General features: G+C 40.5%; 2 protein-coding genes across 4 annotated transcripts in view; both read left to right on the top strand.

The window, feature by feature from the left end:
- Positions 1-12,241, top strand: part of Grip (Glutamate receptor interacting protein) — a 34,292-nt gene extending 22,051 nt beyond the window's left edge. For 2 of the 3 annotated variants that reach the window (XM_090177281.1, XM_090177279.1), the window contains exons 2-18: positions 3,943-4,020; positions 4,425-4,496; positions 6,532-6,595; positions 6,734-6,879; positions 6,948-7,253; positions 7,322-7,472; positions 7,531-7,715; positions 7,786-7,983; positions 8,049-8,238; positions 8,309-8,526; positions 8,587-8,805; positions 8,887-9,031; positions 9,087-9,276; positions 9,339-9,498; positions 9,615-10,017; positions 10,142-10,496; positions 11,798-12,241. In XM_090177281.1, the coding sequence (XP_090033407.1) occupies positions 3,943-4,020; positions 4,425-4,496; positions 6,532-6,595; positions 6,734-6,879; positions 6,948-7,253; positions 7,322-7,472; positions 7,531-7,715; positions 7,786-7,983; positions 8,049-8,238; positions 8,309-8,526; positions 8,587-8,805; positions 8,887-9,031; positions 9,087-9,276; positions 9,339-9,498; positions 9,615-10,017; positions 10,142-10,496; positions 11,798-12,085 (3,368 nt within the window). In that variant the 3' untranslated portion in view covers positions 12,086-12,241. The remainder of the gene's footprint in view (positions 1-3,942; positions 4,021-4,424; positions 4,497-6,531; positions 6,596-6,733; positions 6,880-6,947; positions 7,254-7,321; positions 7,473-7,530; positions 7,716-7,785; positions 7,984-8,048; positions 8,239-8,308; positions 8,527-8,586; positions 8,806-8,886; positions 9,032-9,086; positions 9,277-9,338; positions 9,499-9,614; positions 10,018-10,141; positions 10,497-11,797) is intronic. The other variant, XM_090177280.1, reaches the window with a different exon arrangement.
- Positions 12,242-12,465: 224 nt separating this feature from the next.
- On the top strand, positions 12,466-17,385 carry Abcd1 (ATP binding cassette subfamily D). The gene is made up of 8 exons (XM_090177081.1): positions 12,466-13,837; positions 13,938-14,118; positions 15,122-15,240; positions 15,303-15,483; positions 15,546-15,640; positions 16,412-16,788; positions 16,855-16,980; positions 17,047-17,385. The coding sequence occupies exons 1-8, from the start codon at positions 12,785-12,787 to the stop codon at positions 17,321-17,323; spliced, it is 2,409 nt and encodes an 802-aa protein (XP_090033207.1). The 5' UTR covers positions 12,466-12,784; the 3' UTR covers positions 17,324-17,385.
- The last annotated feature ends 284 nt before the right edge of the window (positions 17,386-17,669 follow it).

Below are 17,669 nucleotides of genomic sequence, written 5' to 3'. Positions count from 1 at the left end.
GCCCATCACTGTTTTTAAGTAGACAGCCACGATTTTTAAGTACGCGGTGGTAATTTTGTTATTGTATATTCCAAACTGGTTTTTTATTATGATGAGATTTATCGTTTGAAATATTCTAAACACTTGTAAATACGAGCCGTGTTTGTGGCTATTTCGGTCCGATAGACAGTTTTTCGTTCTGCCAAAGCGATGTTACCGACCTTGGGGTCTCATTTTATTTTTACCTAGCGAACCTAAACATAAGCTTTAATTTTTTAGTCGCGCTCACAAGCTTTGAGAATTTTAAGGGCCACATCGACGTTTCAATCGTTGTCAAACACGAAACGCCGGATATAGACTAAGGAAATCCACGCGTATGATTGTCCAGATCTGCGACTTGATTTTCAAAGGCCGTTGTGTCTTTTTAAAGGTAGTAAGAATCAAGACTCGCCAATAGTGATATTTATGACTGGATATTTCGTGAGGGTCATTAACCCGTGGGGGCAGTGAAATAGGGATGAAAATTAATATATTATTGAAAGAATAACGGTATAGAATGCTAGCAGTTGATGGGTTTTTAAAAGTTAGTGACGTCACAGCCGTAGCTTCCGTAGTGGTTGTCATGAAAACTCGCGTTTTTTCTCAATAGACGTTTAACATTGGTGACGTCGTAGGGTTTCAAGCTGCTGGCACTCTATACAGGGTGTTTCAAAAGGTTATGCAAAAATTTGAAGGAGTTGAAAGGGTGAGTTGAGAAGTATGCCTGTTTTCCCCCCATTTCCCAACGATGAGTTAAAAGAGCGCCAGAGAGCTTCAAAGTGTGGCATGCTAGCCCCTGGGAGTAGGCCGCAACAAGCGCAAAACCAAGCAGCGGGGAAATGTGAACATTAAGGTTTGGGTTCGTGTGATAGGTAAAAAAGGACTTTGTAAACAAATCGAGGTAACCAGCGTAAAAAAAAACTTAAACCGTATTTAAAGACCCTGCTGCTTGTATATAAAATATATTCGAAAATGATTTATAAATGTTACTTATTAAAATTGGAGGCTCTGGTCACCCCTATATAGCTTCTGTTACACCTGGTGCCGGATACGTGAAATTCGTTGATCCATAATAAATATGGAAGTTCATACTCCCTTTAAAGGCCGTATGACCTTCCAACGTGTTCTTTACGTAAGAGCCCGATAATTTTAGGAATTACCCGAGGGGGTAGTTATTCGTAAATATTTTGTACACCTGATTACTGATTTTCGTAAAACAATCGGTGATTACCGTACGTTTTCGATGATTTCCAGTTATTATTCACAATTTTTCGGTGATTTCCGTTGATTATTTTAAGTGAATTCCCGTGATTACCTATGATTTGTACACCTGATTACTGAAGTGACTACCCCCTCGGAAATACCTAGGCAACAAACCACTATGCAACAATAAGATAATTTCGACTGGGTGCTACCATTTTTATTATTTTCCCCGTTAAGATCCCCCAAAGTCACCTTCACTATGGGTAACCCCCCCCCCCCCCCCAATATCACCTTTAGTAGGACCTTTCAGTAGGATGAAAACGAATATTTCTTCCCAGGGGTATCCCAGCTGATTACATTGTAGCAGAGACATAGAGACCACGTGAGCGATTGTAGATTCTAAGCCTTGCCATTTTAGCCCGTGTACTTTTCCTAATTTTGATCCTTTAAAGCTTTTAACTCATAAAACATAAAAACTAATTAAGCTTACCTTTAATATTTGTGCTCTCTTAAATACTAAGGAAATGAATGGTAAATCCCACACTACAACTATTTTTTAAAACTAATAGAATTAACAGTATGATAGTAGATACTGTATGGAAAACAGCTTTTCATCAACAGGGCTACCAGAACATTTTTATGAGCTTCAATTTCAGACGCCGCAAAAGGTTATATTCCCTTTAACTAATTTGGTGGCACTAGCTAGCGAAACGTCGATTTCGACACGGCCACGTAGAGATGAACAAATTTTCAAGGAAATTTGTTATTGTTACGAGTCCCTTTTGTTAATGGCCAACGTATCCTTTGGTATTTATTGCCGCGCTAAAATCTATAATTATGTTGATCGCCAATGATAAATTTACCACTTACACGCCAATTGTATTTTCGCAATTTTATTCCCGCTCTTTCAAGGATTTCTTGAATCGCGGTACTTTCATTAAATTTATTTATTTCTAGTCTCCAGGCTGCAATCACTATCAAATTACGGATATATTTCCAGGGTCTTATTTGTAAATTGTAAATGTGTAAATTGACATAAATATAATAGAACTGTGGGATTTCAATGAAATTGAGAAAAATTAGTAATTGCCTATTATCATAAGTAACGTAATAAACAATAAATAAATAAATATAACAATTAAAAATTATCACCGAACTGACTTTAAAGGAATAAATAAATAAACCGCTATTGTACAGTAAAAACTTTTTGTTTATTAAAACGCTACGGCTGTTTCGGCGCACTAACCGGCTACGTCGTCAGGCGAATACATAAATTCTCAAAATTATTGCGTATTGAAGGTTTAGTACAGTACAAAGCGTCCTGGTGTCTAAATAAGTTGGAGGCAAAATATACTACGATCAAGGACGATAAGAGTGTCATTGTCGAAAATATGTTCAACAGGAAAATGAGCATTAAAGAGTGTAGTGGCGGAGTGGGTAGCACTTTCACCTCGCAGCAAGACGAGCCGGTTCGATCCCAACTTGTGGTGAAAACTCGTAGTTACTCCTTCCGCGTTGAGTTTGAAAGTTCCCTACCAACTGCTTAATGGGGTTTTACATCGGAGCTCTTCAGTTTCCCCTTCCATAAAAACTTGTTGAGGTTAACGGTAATAGCGAGTGCAGGGAGCTGTTAGCTCGCGTGGCATGAAGGGCTGGCCACCACCCTCCTACGCGTTGTAATCCGGCCACCTGAATTAATGGCGTTAAAAGTCGCTTGAGGACTTAGGCCTAAGGTGGTGTCTCGGGTAATTAGCTTAGCTGGTTATTATTATTGAAATAGGAATTGTCACACTTATTTTAATACGTTACTTAAGCTACGTTCACACTTACCCCTAAATTCGCTTCGTTTAGATAACTGGTTTTTAAAATTAACGTGAGAAATCGCTTAGTGTTGGTTCGGCAAGCAACTCGTCCAAGTTGGTTCGCTTAGAATCGATTTCAAAACGACAAGGCGGGGAAGTAAAATTGCTCGTATTTTCAAAAATAATGGGGATAAAATTCTAAATTATGTCAAATAATATTGCTATATGTATAGTAAACATGATTAACTAATTGTTTTGGGATACATTTTAGTATTTTCAAAATTCTAGTCATAATTTGAAATGGAATTAAGCCTTGGCTATAAGCGAACCGGGGTGAAGCGATTTCGCACGTGTGAACCTTGGATTAATTATGTACATAATTAATCCAAGTGTGAACTAAGAATTATCGTGTGTGGTCAAAACTGGCATACAAACCGACCTAAACTGGGCTTTAGGCTCTAGTGTGAACGTGGCTTTATACTATCATGAAGTAGAAAATCTTAATTCTGAGTTTTTGTTCAATTGTAGTAAGTTCGAAATCTCTGATTGGGCAGCTGCGATAAAGTAAAAAGTCTAGCGTAGTAGTTTTGAAATGGTTTTGAATATCTGTTTGTGAAGTTGAAAAATGAACACTATGCTATACCGGAAACTTATAACATATCTCTTACGAAATAAGTATCCAATTGGGTTATTAAATTGGAACAGGTTCCAGCGAATTGCCCGCTAAACAGCGGATATGTACATCACAAGCCAAAATTTGCCGTTGTCAAAAATTCGGTTAAAATGTATAAATTAAACTCCGCGGGGATATTTACTTTTGGGGAAAAAGATTCTCAAAATTTAGGCTCATTATAGCTCAGTTGTAGCGTGAAATTACAGTAAATTGCGAAGCTAATTAGCCAGTGCTGGTCATTTTCAGGGGAAGATGGGGGTCCGTACGGCCGCGTTCCAGCCGAACTGGCCTTGGCCCTGGACAAGAGGCTGAGCTTCATTAGTGGTAAGGTTACAATTTTATGACAAATAATTCTTTGTTTTGATTTGCCGTAACATATTAACTACGCCTCGGTAAGCCGGGCTTTTACAAAAAATCAGTCGCTTTAAATCAAATTTATTTATCATCCTCGCGAACAATAGTGTGAAAAAAAATAACCTTTAACAGAGGGAAACATTTATTTCCCGAACCCGAATGATAAAAATTAACCTATTGTTAATAATTGGCCCCCAACCTTTGAACATCTCTAAATTAGTGTGTGTAAAATCAGCTGCACCGTTTTTCCCCCAATCTTCCTCTTCTTACGCTGTATTCTTTTTCATTAGAGGAAATAATGCCATAAATTTTGCTCTGTACTGACATATCTTATTATTTTGTTTGTCTCTCTGTCGCTTGATGTGTTTCGCAAGACGACAAAAAAGGTGTCTCGCTGGTGGAATTAGTCAAAAGAGAAGGAAGCACGCTTGGCCTCATCATTTCAGGTATCACGACATACCCGCATTCCGCTCCTTTACAATATGGCAATACAACGTTAATCTCTGTTACCATCCCGCATACTCGCTAGCGAAAGTTCGTCTGTTTTTTAACCACAAAACGTAAAAATAATGTGGCGACTATTTATATGACAAAGTGCCACAAAAAACGGACGAACAAAGTACGCGAGGATGTTTGTAGAATCTCCGCCTTTTCCTATTCTTGGTACCCGAATGTCTATACTTGATAGTATTTTACGTCATAACTATATCGTAAGTTCAAAAACTTTGACAGAGGAAGCTAGCTATATTCCCCATAAAAATCCAATTGTAGGCTTACATCTAAGAAGTAGATTAGTCCATAATTAAAAGGGATAATATAGCTAAACCCTAAACAAATTTGAAGAAATTAAAAAACTTACTAATAACTCGTACCGATAGGTCTTCGAGCAAACAAAAAACGCGAATCTCGGATCAAATAGATCTTCGAGTAATAAACTACATAAAAAATAGCCAGAAATTCCAACGGTGGACCGGTTTCGTTCTATTTGGAACTCATCAGTACCGTGAGGGAAATCTGGCTGGCGACTGTTATATCTAAAAGAGAAACTAAGCCTAAACATTAAAAATTTCAAAACTCATTGCATAGCAACGGAAAGCCGAAAAGGGGGAGTGTACGAGTTATTAGTAAGTTTTTTAATTTCTTAAAATTTTTTAGGGTTTAGCTATATTTTCCCTTTCAATTATGGACTAATCTACTTTTTCGCGTATTTTATCATCCTTCGCACTGTCCATAGGTGGTTTCTTCTAACTTAACCATTTTTTCCAATATTTAATTTGGAAACTTGTTCAATGGCGATTGATATACGACAAACACTTTGGAAGTGTTTTGGGAGATTGAGAGAGTTTTTCCATTATGAAAAATATCAGCCGATGACTACACGATGCCATACTGTCGTGTCCCTGAAGATGAACGCTCCCTTCGGATGCTATAGATAGAAAAAAAGTCGATTTGTAGGAGAGGAAGGATGTGGTGTTTACGAGCCGTTCCTCCTCCCTCTTCATCCGCATCCTCACTCGGCTTCTTAGAGTCCCTGGAGGAATATCTTTCAACCGTTCCTCGGTTGTGGTAGGCGTGCAACGCGTCGTAATATATCATCTTCCCATCTCCATCGCGCTATCGTCCTGTCAAGAATCAACCTCCGTCGTCGCTCGTTTAGTCTAAAATCCCGCGCCCCGCTAAGCCTCATTGACTTTACTCTCTCGCGCGCATTGACGGTACTGTCCCCTAATCCTGGGCGACTCTCAAAAGGTTTTCGTAAACTAAGTCAACCTCGAATGTCAGCTGGCACGAACGATTAGGTCCCATTGGTAGCGCGGCCGGGCTACGGACAAGGTATGGATTAGCCAATGGAAGTGGGGAATAGGCTCCCTAAATATGGCCGCGACTTTCGCGCTTAGGAAGCTTACAAGAGAAGAAGAGGTTATTACCGGAACTTTAACTTCGGAGGAGAAGGATGCAATTTCTCGCTTTAAAAAGCGTCCAAATCGAGCTCCGCAGTCTTCTTCCTTCCGCGGTGAGTCGCCCGCGAGAATGGGTACATTTATTTCCCATTCGCCACGCTACCTATACCAGGACGACCCGCAACTGGCATGGTGTCCTCTGCGCTCAAATTCCTCTCAACTCTGCCAAAGATGATACTAGAGTGCCAAGGTATCATCCTTGTAGAAAACTCTAGTTCTCAACTTGTTTTTTTTTAAGAATAAGGAGCGATAGTATTAAACTCTGGTACCATCCTCGCGTACTTTGCAGCGAAAGTTCTTCCGCTTTTTAGCCGCAAAACGTAAACAAAGATTTCAATCGTCTGTACGAAAGTGTGACGAAAAATCTAAAGCGAACGAATTTCCGCTACAAAGATCGCGAGTGTGGGGTTTAAAATATCCGCAGTGTCATATTTTTAGGTAGGCGAATTTATACTTAAACCAAAGTCCTCTAAGATTGGACCCTCACGATTTCGTGACGGAAATGTTTCGTTTCTCTCAGGTGGAATCAACCGTGGAAGTCGAGCGAAAATTTCCAACTTGAGACCGGGAAGCGTGGCCCACAGGTGACTTCTCCTCTACCCGTATTCCTCCGTCGCCCTTGAGGAAAAAATACATTTCACAAGGACAGGAAGAATTTGGCGGGAAAAAATGAAACCTTCGGATATTTTAGAAATATCTCTAACTGAAATTGCTATTTTTAGGAGCGACGCTTTGGCGGTCGGAGACCACCTGGTGGCTGTTAATGGAATTAGAACAGCCAGGTTAAAACACGAAGAAATAGTTAATTTGCTCAAGAATGCCGGGGACAGGGTCACCTTGGAAGTCGAATACGAAATTCCCGATTCCAGTAGGTGTATTTTCCACCGCGCTTCGAATTAGGAATGCGCCGCCATGATAGCTCTCCTTATTTTACAGCCGAAAGCTCCCTCTGCGCGTGCCCCAAAATTATACAAGTGAAGTTGGAAAAAGAAAACGGTAGTTTCGGTTTCACTTTGAGAGGCGGAGCTTGTACCGATAAGCTCAAATGTCGCCCGTTGGTCATAACGCACGTCCGGCCTGGTGGACCGGCGGACAGGGAGGGTACGATCAAAGCGGGTGATCGCTTGTTAGCGATAGACGGGTTGAATCTGAGTAGCGCCACCTTGCAGGAGGCGATGGAAGTCTTAAAGAGCGTCGACAAAGAAGCCATCATCAGCGTCGAATACGACGTTTCTTTAATGGGTAGGCGCTCCGCTCCTAAGAATGGTTACCAACGAGAATAATGGAGCAATTACTTTTTCCTTTATTAGACGCGGTCCGAAACGCATCGGGTCCGTTGTTAGTCGAAATAGACCGAGCACCCGGAATGCAGTTGGGGATTACCTTAACCAGGATGTCCGGGCAGAGGCCGGAGGGACCCATGGTCATTGAAAGTATCAAACAAGCTAGTCTAGCCGAACGGTAATGAGATTGTTATTCTACGAGTACCGGTAGATGGTTGGTAAGAAATGTTGTTTAGATGCGGGGCCTTGCACGTCGGCGATCACATTCTGGCCGTAGATGGCACTAGAGTGGACCACATGACGCCGGCCGAGGCCATTCAGCTGCTGAGGACGTCGGGTGGGCTGACGGTCAAGTTGGAGCTCTTGCCCGTCAGTCAAATGGTTACTCGCAGAAACCACGATAACGCCGGATTTCGCATTGGTAAACGAATGAACTTTAAACAAGTTTTTGAACTTGATTCGTAATTGAATGTAAATACAACGCGATTCAGGGCACAGTTCTTCTCCGTACAACCCTTATAACACGCTTTCGTCATACGGCGGCCATTCCTCCTCGTCTTCGGTTTGTTTTCCAAGCTCGGCTGGAGCTACAGCCGGAAACGTTTATTCCCAGCAGAACGCCAAACCCAAAGAGCGAGCCACAAACTATCGAAGGATACCCAGGTTTCTTCCCGCTTTCCCTTCCAGTGGTGAGTCGAATTTGGTGGACCAAACTGAACGACAAATGTCTGTTACCAATTCCATTTGTTTCTAGCGTCTTTATCGTCGAGCGCGGCCACGGCCGTTCTCAGTTGCGGTCAGTTATGCCACACCGAAACGACCGAGGTCATATTACACGCCGACCAACGGGGCTTCGGTTTCACCCTGCAAGGGTCCAGTTTCCCGACCGACCTCGCGTCTCTTCCGGTCATCAGTCAAATTGACCCCGGAGGAGCGGCAGACAGGTGTCGTTTATCTAACCTCGATCTTCTCTACGCGAAGTATTAATATTAACTATTTTATCGTATAATTAAGATGCGGGGTGATACAAATAAGCGACAGGCTGATCAGCGTGAATGGGCAGTCGACCGAAGGTCTGTCCTTGACGGAGGTAGTACAAATTATTCAAAGGTCATCTCCCCGAGTGGCTTTGCTCGTGGAGTTCGACGTGGCCGAATCGGTCGTGCCGAGTAGCGGTACCTTTATGGTTAAACTGGCCAGAGGAATTGCCGGACTAGGAATAACCATTACCTGTAAGTATAGCGCGAATGTCTCTCGTAACTGGGCTCAAATTAACGTTCTTCGGATGGTAGCGCCGAAGAACCGGAAACAAGGGGAACCTTTGATAATATCCGACATCAAACGCGGGAGCGCCGCGCACCGAACGGGAACCCTTCAACCCGGCGACCGACTCTTGGCCATTGATTCCGTGCGCACGGACCACTGTACCATAGAAGACGCGGCGGAAATTTTGCAGGCCTGCGAAAGCGGCGTCGTCAAACTACGAATTAAGAAAGACGACACCTTTTCCGGTACGTTCTTAATCCATTCAAATTGGACGAATGTATTTAAATGGGAACGAAATGTCTAATCGATTATCTTTGGGCTAGAAGATCCCGACTCGTCCAGGGGTGCCGTGGTATTTACGGTGGAACTAGTCAGACACGGAGGTCCTTTGGGTATTACCATCTCGGGGACGGAAGAGCCCTTCGAACCCGTCATCATATCGGGTCTCACCGACGGAGGTTTAGCTGAAAAGTGAGGTTCACCTAAATTGTTCCGGTTAACCCAAGGTAACGTCTCTATTCTTCAGAACCGGCGCTCTGCACGTGGGAGACCATCTTCTGGCCATCAACGGGTGCAGTTTGAGAGGGAAGCCACTCAGCGAAGCCATTTTGCTCCTTCAGAACTCGGGCGACGTCGTCACCCTGAAAATCGCCAAGTTCCCTTCGACGACCAAAAAGGGCGAGCGAGAATCGGCGAAGAATAAAACGTCCGACGCGGTAAGTGCCTACAGTCCGTTCGCGAGTAAGAGGGATTAGTTAAGAGTCGAATTTGTCCGCAGGTCACCGACCGAGAAAACAATTTCGTGTCGCCGTACGTCAGTCAGCCTCTTCCGAGCGTGGACAGCGCCGTCGAGTCTTGGGACAGTTGCGGCCTGGATTTGCTCTCCGGGCACGAGTGCTCCAGGACGGATGAGCCGCTGCGCCAGTTCAACGGTAGGGGTGAGGCGACTCTCTCTCTCCCCTCTTTGAAAATGTTTTCACCGGCCGATAATAATTGCGTTCCGAGCTCTAACACCGTTTTCCGTTTTTTGTTTCGTATCCCTAAATTTTAAAAGATTCATCCTCTAGTCACGGTGAGGCCGCTCTCAAATGGGACAAGGACACCGAGACGGATGGTCCGAAGCTGGGCGGCTCCGTCGAGCGATGGGATCCCGCAGCAGCGCCACCTGTACCCGCCTCCGCAGCCGCCGGGAAAAGAGACCACGGCGCCGAAAAGCAGCTTCCTCAGTCGCAATTATGGGACGATTCCAATTACGTTTCTCCAACGTCCGCTCGAAACGACAAGGCCGACTGGTCCCGAGTCCTGGAAGATTTGGAGACCTGCGGCCAATCGCAACTTCTTAGGCAAATAGAGCAAAGTATCATGGGGAGTCAGACGTCGTTGCGTAGTCCCACTCCCAGAATATCGGTGGAATTCGACGAAGTGCTTGACGCCGCCAACGCCGCGGCCAATCAGAGGTAATCTATCACCCAGACGGTATTTGGAGCACCCGTGGTCTAAGCCCGCGGACAGTAGGCGGCCTTCCTAAGAGTAACGTTTGTTTCTTCAAAATGCTGATGAGCCATTGGTATTTCGGTACAGGGACGACGGGTATCAGGATGAAGACGAAGAGGACGCTAGTAGTTGCCATACAACCATGATCTACTCGGTGAACCCGCCTCAGACGGCCACGGAACCGTCCGAAGACGGAGACGAGCGTCGACGTTTGGGCGAAGGGGTCGGTTTCTACCACGACCCAACTGGTTCCACTTACGGCGGCGGACCAGTGTCGATCGAGGTGTACCGGGTGACGTTATTCAAAGATAAAGTTTACGAAGATTTTGGCTTTAGCGTTTCGGATGGTCTCTACGAGAGAGGAGTTTTCGTCAATAGGATCCGAGAGGGCGGGCCCGCGGACCAATCGGGAATTCTCAGAAGATACGACAGAATTTTACAGGTAAATATTTACAAATCCGCTTAAATACCCATCCATTCCCAAAACAAAATTGCTTTTCGCTCGAACGAAAGCGGCCCAGAGCTTAAGTCGAGGGCATCTTGTTGTAATGGAACGGGTTTATTCGCTTTGCTTCCCAACCATTCGCGTTTCAAAAACGTGTATAGGAAGTTGGTCGTTAATTTTGGATTCTCTAATAGGCGTCCGCCAGAACGAGTGGTTGCCCTTTCATTTTCGTGTTCTTCGACCCGCAACGTATTTTAAACGCGTACTTTCCCTTTACAAAAACATTTTCGTTTTAAATACCACGTCTGCACGATTACGATTATTTAAAACCAACCAAATTATCAAATAAAGTTACGTAAAAATTATTTTGCCCTGTTAAATGTTGTTAGGCTAAAGTGAGCTTTAAAATAAAATCAATCCTCTTCACATTTTGGTAAAAATTCCCCGTTTTAATATTTCGAAATTTTTTTTTCGAAATACGACCTCTAACACTAACGTTATGGATAATTTTCTCATAAATATTCCCACTTCATACAATTAGCGCATCTTTTTATGGAAATTATGATCATTGAAGAGGGCTTAAAATTTCAATATACCAGCGTCCTTGGACAATTTTCAATAAGATTTGTATAAGATAATTAACTAGAAGGACTGAAGAAAGTTTGAATAATTTCCATAATTAAAGGGCCTCCGCGACGTTTGAATTTAATCTGTTTCAAGCGCTAGTTTCTAGAAAAGGTTTTGTCGTATCTGCTACCTCGTGCTAAATTCGGGCCGAATTTTTAAAACGCCGGTGTGGCCCTTTAATACGTATTACCATAAGTGTATAATAAATTTTACATAAGTGTGACACTTACTATTCTTCACATGCAAAGCTTTTACTGAGAGCTTTTCACAAAACAGACTCCATTACGGGCTTCGTCGCCGTTTTGCGTCCGCTTGCTAACGCGTCACACGTAGCCTTTGACAGCGCCTCGCTAGGGGAGATTTCTTGGGATGACATCACTCCGTTACTAGTTCTCAGTAAAATATTCCCCAAAGTGACAAACTTATGGAACAATATTATACTCTTATGTTATTACATGGGTGTTGATTAGGGCAGTGGTTCCCAAAAGCTGTTCCAGGGAACCCTGGGGTTCAGCAGAAGGGTCAGAGGGGTTCCGAGAATTCGCAGCGTGGCCATCTTTGTTTGTGTCAAGAGTCTTTTAAGATATGTAAAAAAAAATAGTTGGATTAGGGGTCAGTACCAACATAGACACTTCATCGGTTATTGTTTCTCCTATATTTCTTTTCGGTAGGTGAATGACACTCGGACGCACGATTACGACTGTTGCTTGACCGTTCCTTTGATCGCCGCCGCTGGCGATTGGATAGAGTTAGTGGTCAGTCGTCCGGCTTATTGCAACGGAGTGGGTCGCGGCCATGGGGCGTTGAGGAATCCTTACTTACACGACGACGACGATAACGGAAGTCAGTGTGGTAGAACGAATCATCCTTGGGTGGACGAAGCGGACGGCGAAAACTGTTCTTCCCCGGTGCCAGCCATTTGCCAGTCCAGCGGTGCCCTGGTGACCAAGACTTTATGATTGGTTTTTGTCCCCTTCCCTTAATCGTTCGTTTGTTTGGAGTTTACAAAAGTGAATGTCCTCTCTCGTGTATTTTTAAATGTATAGACGAGGAAAATAAACTTATTTAAATTGTTTTTAAATTTGGAAAAAATTTATTGTTATTTAGTTAAGTATCATATGTTAATGGTGTATTGCTTTTTTTTCCTCGTTGAAATAAATTTACAAACTTAAAAAGCTTTATAGAGAAATATAAAATTGACGTTCTCGTTCCACGTATTCCCTTTTTGAAATTTGCGCCTTAAGGTCTGAGCCAATCACACGCTAGCGGGAAATCAAGTGGTTTGCTGACGTAAGAAATTTAAAGATCCATTGCCGCAGCAGCGCAGGGGCTGCATTTACTTTATTAGCGGCGGCGTGTGTTGGTTGTGCGTTGCGGATGTGAGAATTTGTTCCCATTTTTAACCCAAAAAAATTTAGGACAAGAACAAGATGATATTATAACTACCGTGGCTGTGAGGTGATCCGGAAGCGTTAAGTATGTGTATTTTTTTCAGTAAATAATGCTGAAATTTAAAATAAGTTTAGCGTGTTAAAGAGCTTAGGAGGTAGTCTACATTCTCCAATCTCCATGATGCCTATACTGGACTTCGTATTATAATTATAGCGCGTTTACTTTCCTTCTTTCATCCTCGTGAAGAAATATTCTAAATAGTCAAGATGACGAACGCCATTTCTAAAATGTTAAACGACCTTACGGAAAAGCATAATATACCCAAAGAAAAAGTTACCCGGGCCATTACTTTAGCAGTTGGTGTAGCCTACGTTGCCCGGTTTAGTTATCCCTTGATTGTCAAAACTGTAAATGCATTAAGAAGTAAAGCGGAAGCAGCGCAGGATAGAATATCATCTTCCAGCCCAGAGCGACAAGTTTTGTCTTCCAAAACTGTCTCAAGATACGATGAAAGTTCCGATGATTCCGCGAGTGATGTACCCGTTGAAGACAAGAAAGAGGTTCTTGGTGGACTTTTTGCGAATGGGTTGGCAAATGACTTGAAGAAATTTCCTGCCTTTAACAAGGAATTTGTGCAACAACTACAGAAACTTTTAAAAATTATGATACCCGGTGTCAGAACCATTGAAACTGGAATTCTTATACTTCACACTATTTCTTTAATTTCAAGAACCTTTTTATCAATATACGTTGCTCAACTAGAAGGACGGGTAGTGAAATATATTGTGCGAAAAGATATTAAGAGCTTCGGGTTTCAACTATCCAAATGGCTGCTAGTAGCCATACCCGCCACATTTATCAACAGTCTGATACGTTTTCTCGAGTGCCAACTTGGTTTAGCTTTTCGTACTCGCTTAGTTCGGTATGCCTATGAGCTTTACTTCCGAAACCAAACGTACTATCGCGTTAGTAATTTGGACTCTCGGCTAGAAAATGCGGATCATTGTTTAACGGATGATATTACCACATTTTCTCAGTCGGTTGCTCATCTTTACTCCCACCTAACTAAGCCTTTATTGGACATTGCCGTTACTGGATTAACTCTGTTCAAAATGGCTCATGACATGGGTGCCTATGGCGTACCAGGACCAGTTCTTGGATTTGTTATGACTGCAGTTACGGCGCAGATCTTGAGACTATGCTCTCCAAAATTTGGCAAGCTAGTATCGGAAGAAGCCAAAAAGAAAGGTTACCTCCGATTTATTCACTCTAGGATTATTACGAATGCTGAGGAAATTGCTTTTTACGGTGGGCATCAAGTAAGTATTATTTAAATAAATATAAATCTTACTTCCAATCTCTCTTATTCAATATCATTTTTTGTGTAATTTGAAAAATAATTCTTATTTATTTGTGTAGGTGGAATTAAATATTCTGCAACAAAGTTACAAAGCATTAGCTCGACAGATGAATCAAATTTTCAACAAGAAGCTTTGGTACATTATGATTGAGCAGTTCCTAATGAAGTATTGCTGGAGCGCAACAGGCATGATTATTGTTTCTTTGCCAGTCATGACTGGAATCGCCAAAAGAGATAAGGGTACCTCCATTTTATATTTGCATATTTTTTATTCCTTCATTAGTGACAAGTTATTGCTATTTTTCTAATACTAACATTGGATCCCAGAATCTCAGTACAATTGAACCGACAACTTGGTTTTTTGGCATATCTATTAATTTTTTTGTCTAATATTTAAAAGGTTAAATTTTTTTCAATGACTGGGATGTTAAAAATTTATTATCCTTGCAGGCTTACTTGACTTTCCCTACTTTTTAATTAATCAGAAAAATATTTTTCATTATTGGGGTGCAATGTACATCCAAAAATCAATGATTAAATCCTTTAACTATGAGGAAATATCAATTTGATATGCATGAGTGGCAAAAGTCACTGACTTTCTCATTTTTGATAAATCAAGTACCTCCAGCCTTATCTCTCTAAGAAGTTGAAATGTGTAGAATTGAACTTCTACTTGTAAATAATAGTTATAACCATAAACAACTTATTTCTTGATAATAATTATAGATATTCATTAGCAGAAAACTATAATCTGAAGTAATTTTTTTTAAAGCCATGAAGTAGCAGCTTTTTTAAAAAAATAATAATAATTCATAATTAACAATGGCTCAAAGTTTTAACAATTATAGTATAATCTGAAAAACAAATTTTTACATAATAATATGAAATGATCAGAAATCTATAGCACTACTTATGCGTCACTTACTGTGGTAGTGGTTTTTACTTTGTCGTAGATAGGAGACTATTATTTTGTATCTATCCCAAAAATAAGTTCACCGTTATATAAGAGTTATAGATAAAATTTGCAACCTCATTTTAAATTTGAGTGGAAAGGGAAAATATTTTCTCCCTACTATAAATCTGGTTTCAAGGAGGCAATGAGCTGAAACTTTAACCTATTTAGCAATTTTGAAATATGAGAAAATGTAGTTTTAATATCCGGATGTACTGTTTATCATACACACATATCTACTTCGTTAGAAAATAGTTTTTCTAAACTTTACTTAATGATAATTTTTGAAAGGTGACAATTACGAAAAAGACGACGGGGTTAGTGTCAGAACTCAATATATGACAACTGCCAAAAATATCCTGATATCGGGAGCTGATGCTACAGAACGGCTTATGTCATCTTACAAGGAGGTAATTAAAGTTAAAAAATAATATGTTTAAATTTTTTTTTAATAATTTTTTCATTTTTCTAGATTACGGAGCTAGCTGGATATACAGCTAGAGTTTCAAAATTGTTTGAAACGTTTGAAGATGTTAGTCAAGGAAAATATAAAAGGGTATTGGCGACTGAATCCAGTGGAAAACGTTCGGGAAAACGGTCCCTGATGAAAATTGCCGGTCTTTCATTTAAAGATGGAATGCCCGAAGTTTTAGGTATGTTCATGGCTGAATTATCAAATACAATAGAAACAATTAAATTTTGCTTTTCATTATAGGGCAAGTGGTGGAGATGGAAGCTATCATAAAACTGGAAAATGTTCCTGTTATAACTCCAAACTGTGATGTGGTTGTTCCTAGCCTGTCTTTTGTGGTGAATATATTTCCATTTCTTCCATTATTTTGTTTTGCAGACTTATTTTGAAGTTTGAAATTAAAAAAATCCTCGGCGAAAATTCAAGGGTTGATGGCCCAATGCTGTATGTTCTGGTAACTTTTTGCATGGTAGTTTTTTTTATTGCGGTATATACGCTTTTTAAATAAGAATTTCCTTATCTGGAATATCAATTTGACCTACATGTACTTTAGAACCGTACTTGTACAGAAGCTTAAAAGATTCTTTTCCTCCTTATGCCATAACCTATGTTTAGAGTTAATAATGAGACCATTTCTGCTTGTTCCCCTTCTTCAAAGCTATAACATCAATCAGTCGTCTATGTACTTTCTTACTGTCGTTACCTGACACTAAAGAAACATTGGGGAAAGAGGGTCAAGCCTGTACTCTCTTTCAGCTTGTTCGAATTAATTACTGAATGCTATACGCTTCTTTAGGCTTTGAGGCATAAAGTCTTTTCAAGCTCATTCCCTTTCCTTCTGCGTTTTTATAACTGAACCTTTTGAATTTAATGGCTGAACTTGAAATGGTTACCCAATTAAAAATTCTGTCTGCTTGTTTTCTCCGTATCGAATGAAATTATTTTTTAAGTGGAATTGATAAAAAGGGAAATGCCCGTAAGAAATTTCAAATTCAATTGAGTTTTCCATTATAATAGACTCTAATTAACTTACATAATCCACATTTTTAAAGGATAAAATGTGAAAAAGAAAGTAAAAAATATAAATTATCTAATTTTTATTTATCTAGATTGACCGAAATATGCATTTGTTAATTACTGGACCGAATGGTTGTGGAAAGAGTTCTCTATTTCGCATTCTCAGTGGTTTGTGGCCTTGTTACTCCGGGTACATGGAACGACCACATCCCAGTCGAATGTTTTATATACCACAGAGGCCATACATGTCACTGGGAACCCTAAGAGATCAAATTATTTATCCAGATACGTTAGATCAAATGAGAATGAAGTCTATCAAAGACAAGGACTTGGAAAGCATTCTTTCCATAGTCCACTTAGGTCATATTGTATTGAGAGAAGGCAGTATGGATGCAATTGGAGACTGGAAAGATGTTCTCTCCGGGGGTGAAAAACAGAGAATGGGAATGGCCAGGCTATTTTATCACAAGTATGAAAAACAGGTTTTTTTTTTAAATGATATGAGTTCTTAGAAGGTTATTCTGAAAATAAATAGGCCAGAATTTGCTTTGCTTGACGAATGCACAAGCGCAGTCTCTATCGATGTCGAGGCTCAAATGTATCAAGCAGCTAAAGATTTTGGAATATCCCTTTTAACAATTACGCATCGACCTTCTCTTTGGTAAGTAAATTTCATTTCATTTGATTTGGTGTTATTTGTACTTGATTAATAGGATATGTTTTGTAGGAAGTTCCATACGCACCTTCTCCAGTTTGACGGAGAAGGAGGTTGGAGATTAGAACCTTTAGATACCTCAACTCGTCTCTCTTTAAGAGAGGAGAAGGAACGCTTGGAAACACAATTAACTGGAGTGCCTCAAATGGAAAAAAGGCTCCAAGAATTGTGCTCTGTTTTGGGTGAAGATTCGGCGGTTTTGACTGCCGAAACAAAACCCCAATTAAATGGCAAACTGAAAGATGATGCGACATCTTCTGATTCTAATGGTGAAACTTTATCAGATTGATAAATTTGACCATCTCCCCCTTATAAAACCTAAAAGGCTTTAGGCCTATTTTATCAAAATAACTGGAGGGCAAAAAAATCCTTCGGTTTTTTATATCAAACTCATGAAACTCTAAATAATAAAATACTCGTAGCAATGTGGCAATAGCCAAGGTCAATATTTATAACAAATAGAATATAATTTTTACTTTTGTTTATAGGGCCAAAAATTTAATACTTAGAAATTGAATTGTAAAATTTACAAAAATTGTTTATTGAAATTTAAAAATTTATGATTTACTTGTAACAAAAATTTCTTTATTTATGAGGTAGTTTATAATAGAAATCTATAAAGTATATTCCTGCAT

Source organism: Leiobunum rupestre, chromosome 6 (genome assembly GCF_980474605.1).
Source record: "Leiobunum rupestre chromosome 6, qqLeiRupe1.1.hap1, whole genome shotgun sequence".
Classification (NCBI taxonomy): Eukaryota; Metazoa; Arthropoda; class Arachnida; order Opiliones; family Sclerosomatidae; genus Leiobunum; species Leiobunum rupestre.
Note: the sequence above shows the minus strand (reverse complement) of the source record. Positions and strands in the feature narration are given on the sequence as shown.

Excerpts from the sequence above, each read along its gene's own strand:
- Abcd1 (XM_090177081.1), top strand. The coding sequence starts at position 12,785 with ATGACGAACGCCATTTCTAAAATGTTAAACGACCTTACGGAAAAGCAT. Across the intron at positions 15,241-15,302 it reads TTATGTCATCTTACAAGGAG|ATTACGGAGCTAGCTGGATA; the intron begins GTAATTAAAGTT and ends TCATTTTTCTAG. Across the intron at positions 15,641-16,411 it reads TTCCTAGCCTGTCTTTTGTG|ATTGACCGAAATATGCATTT; the intron begins GTGAATATATTT and ends TTATTTATCTAG.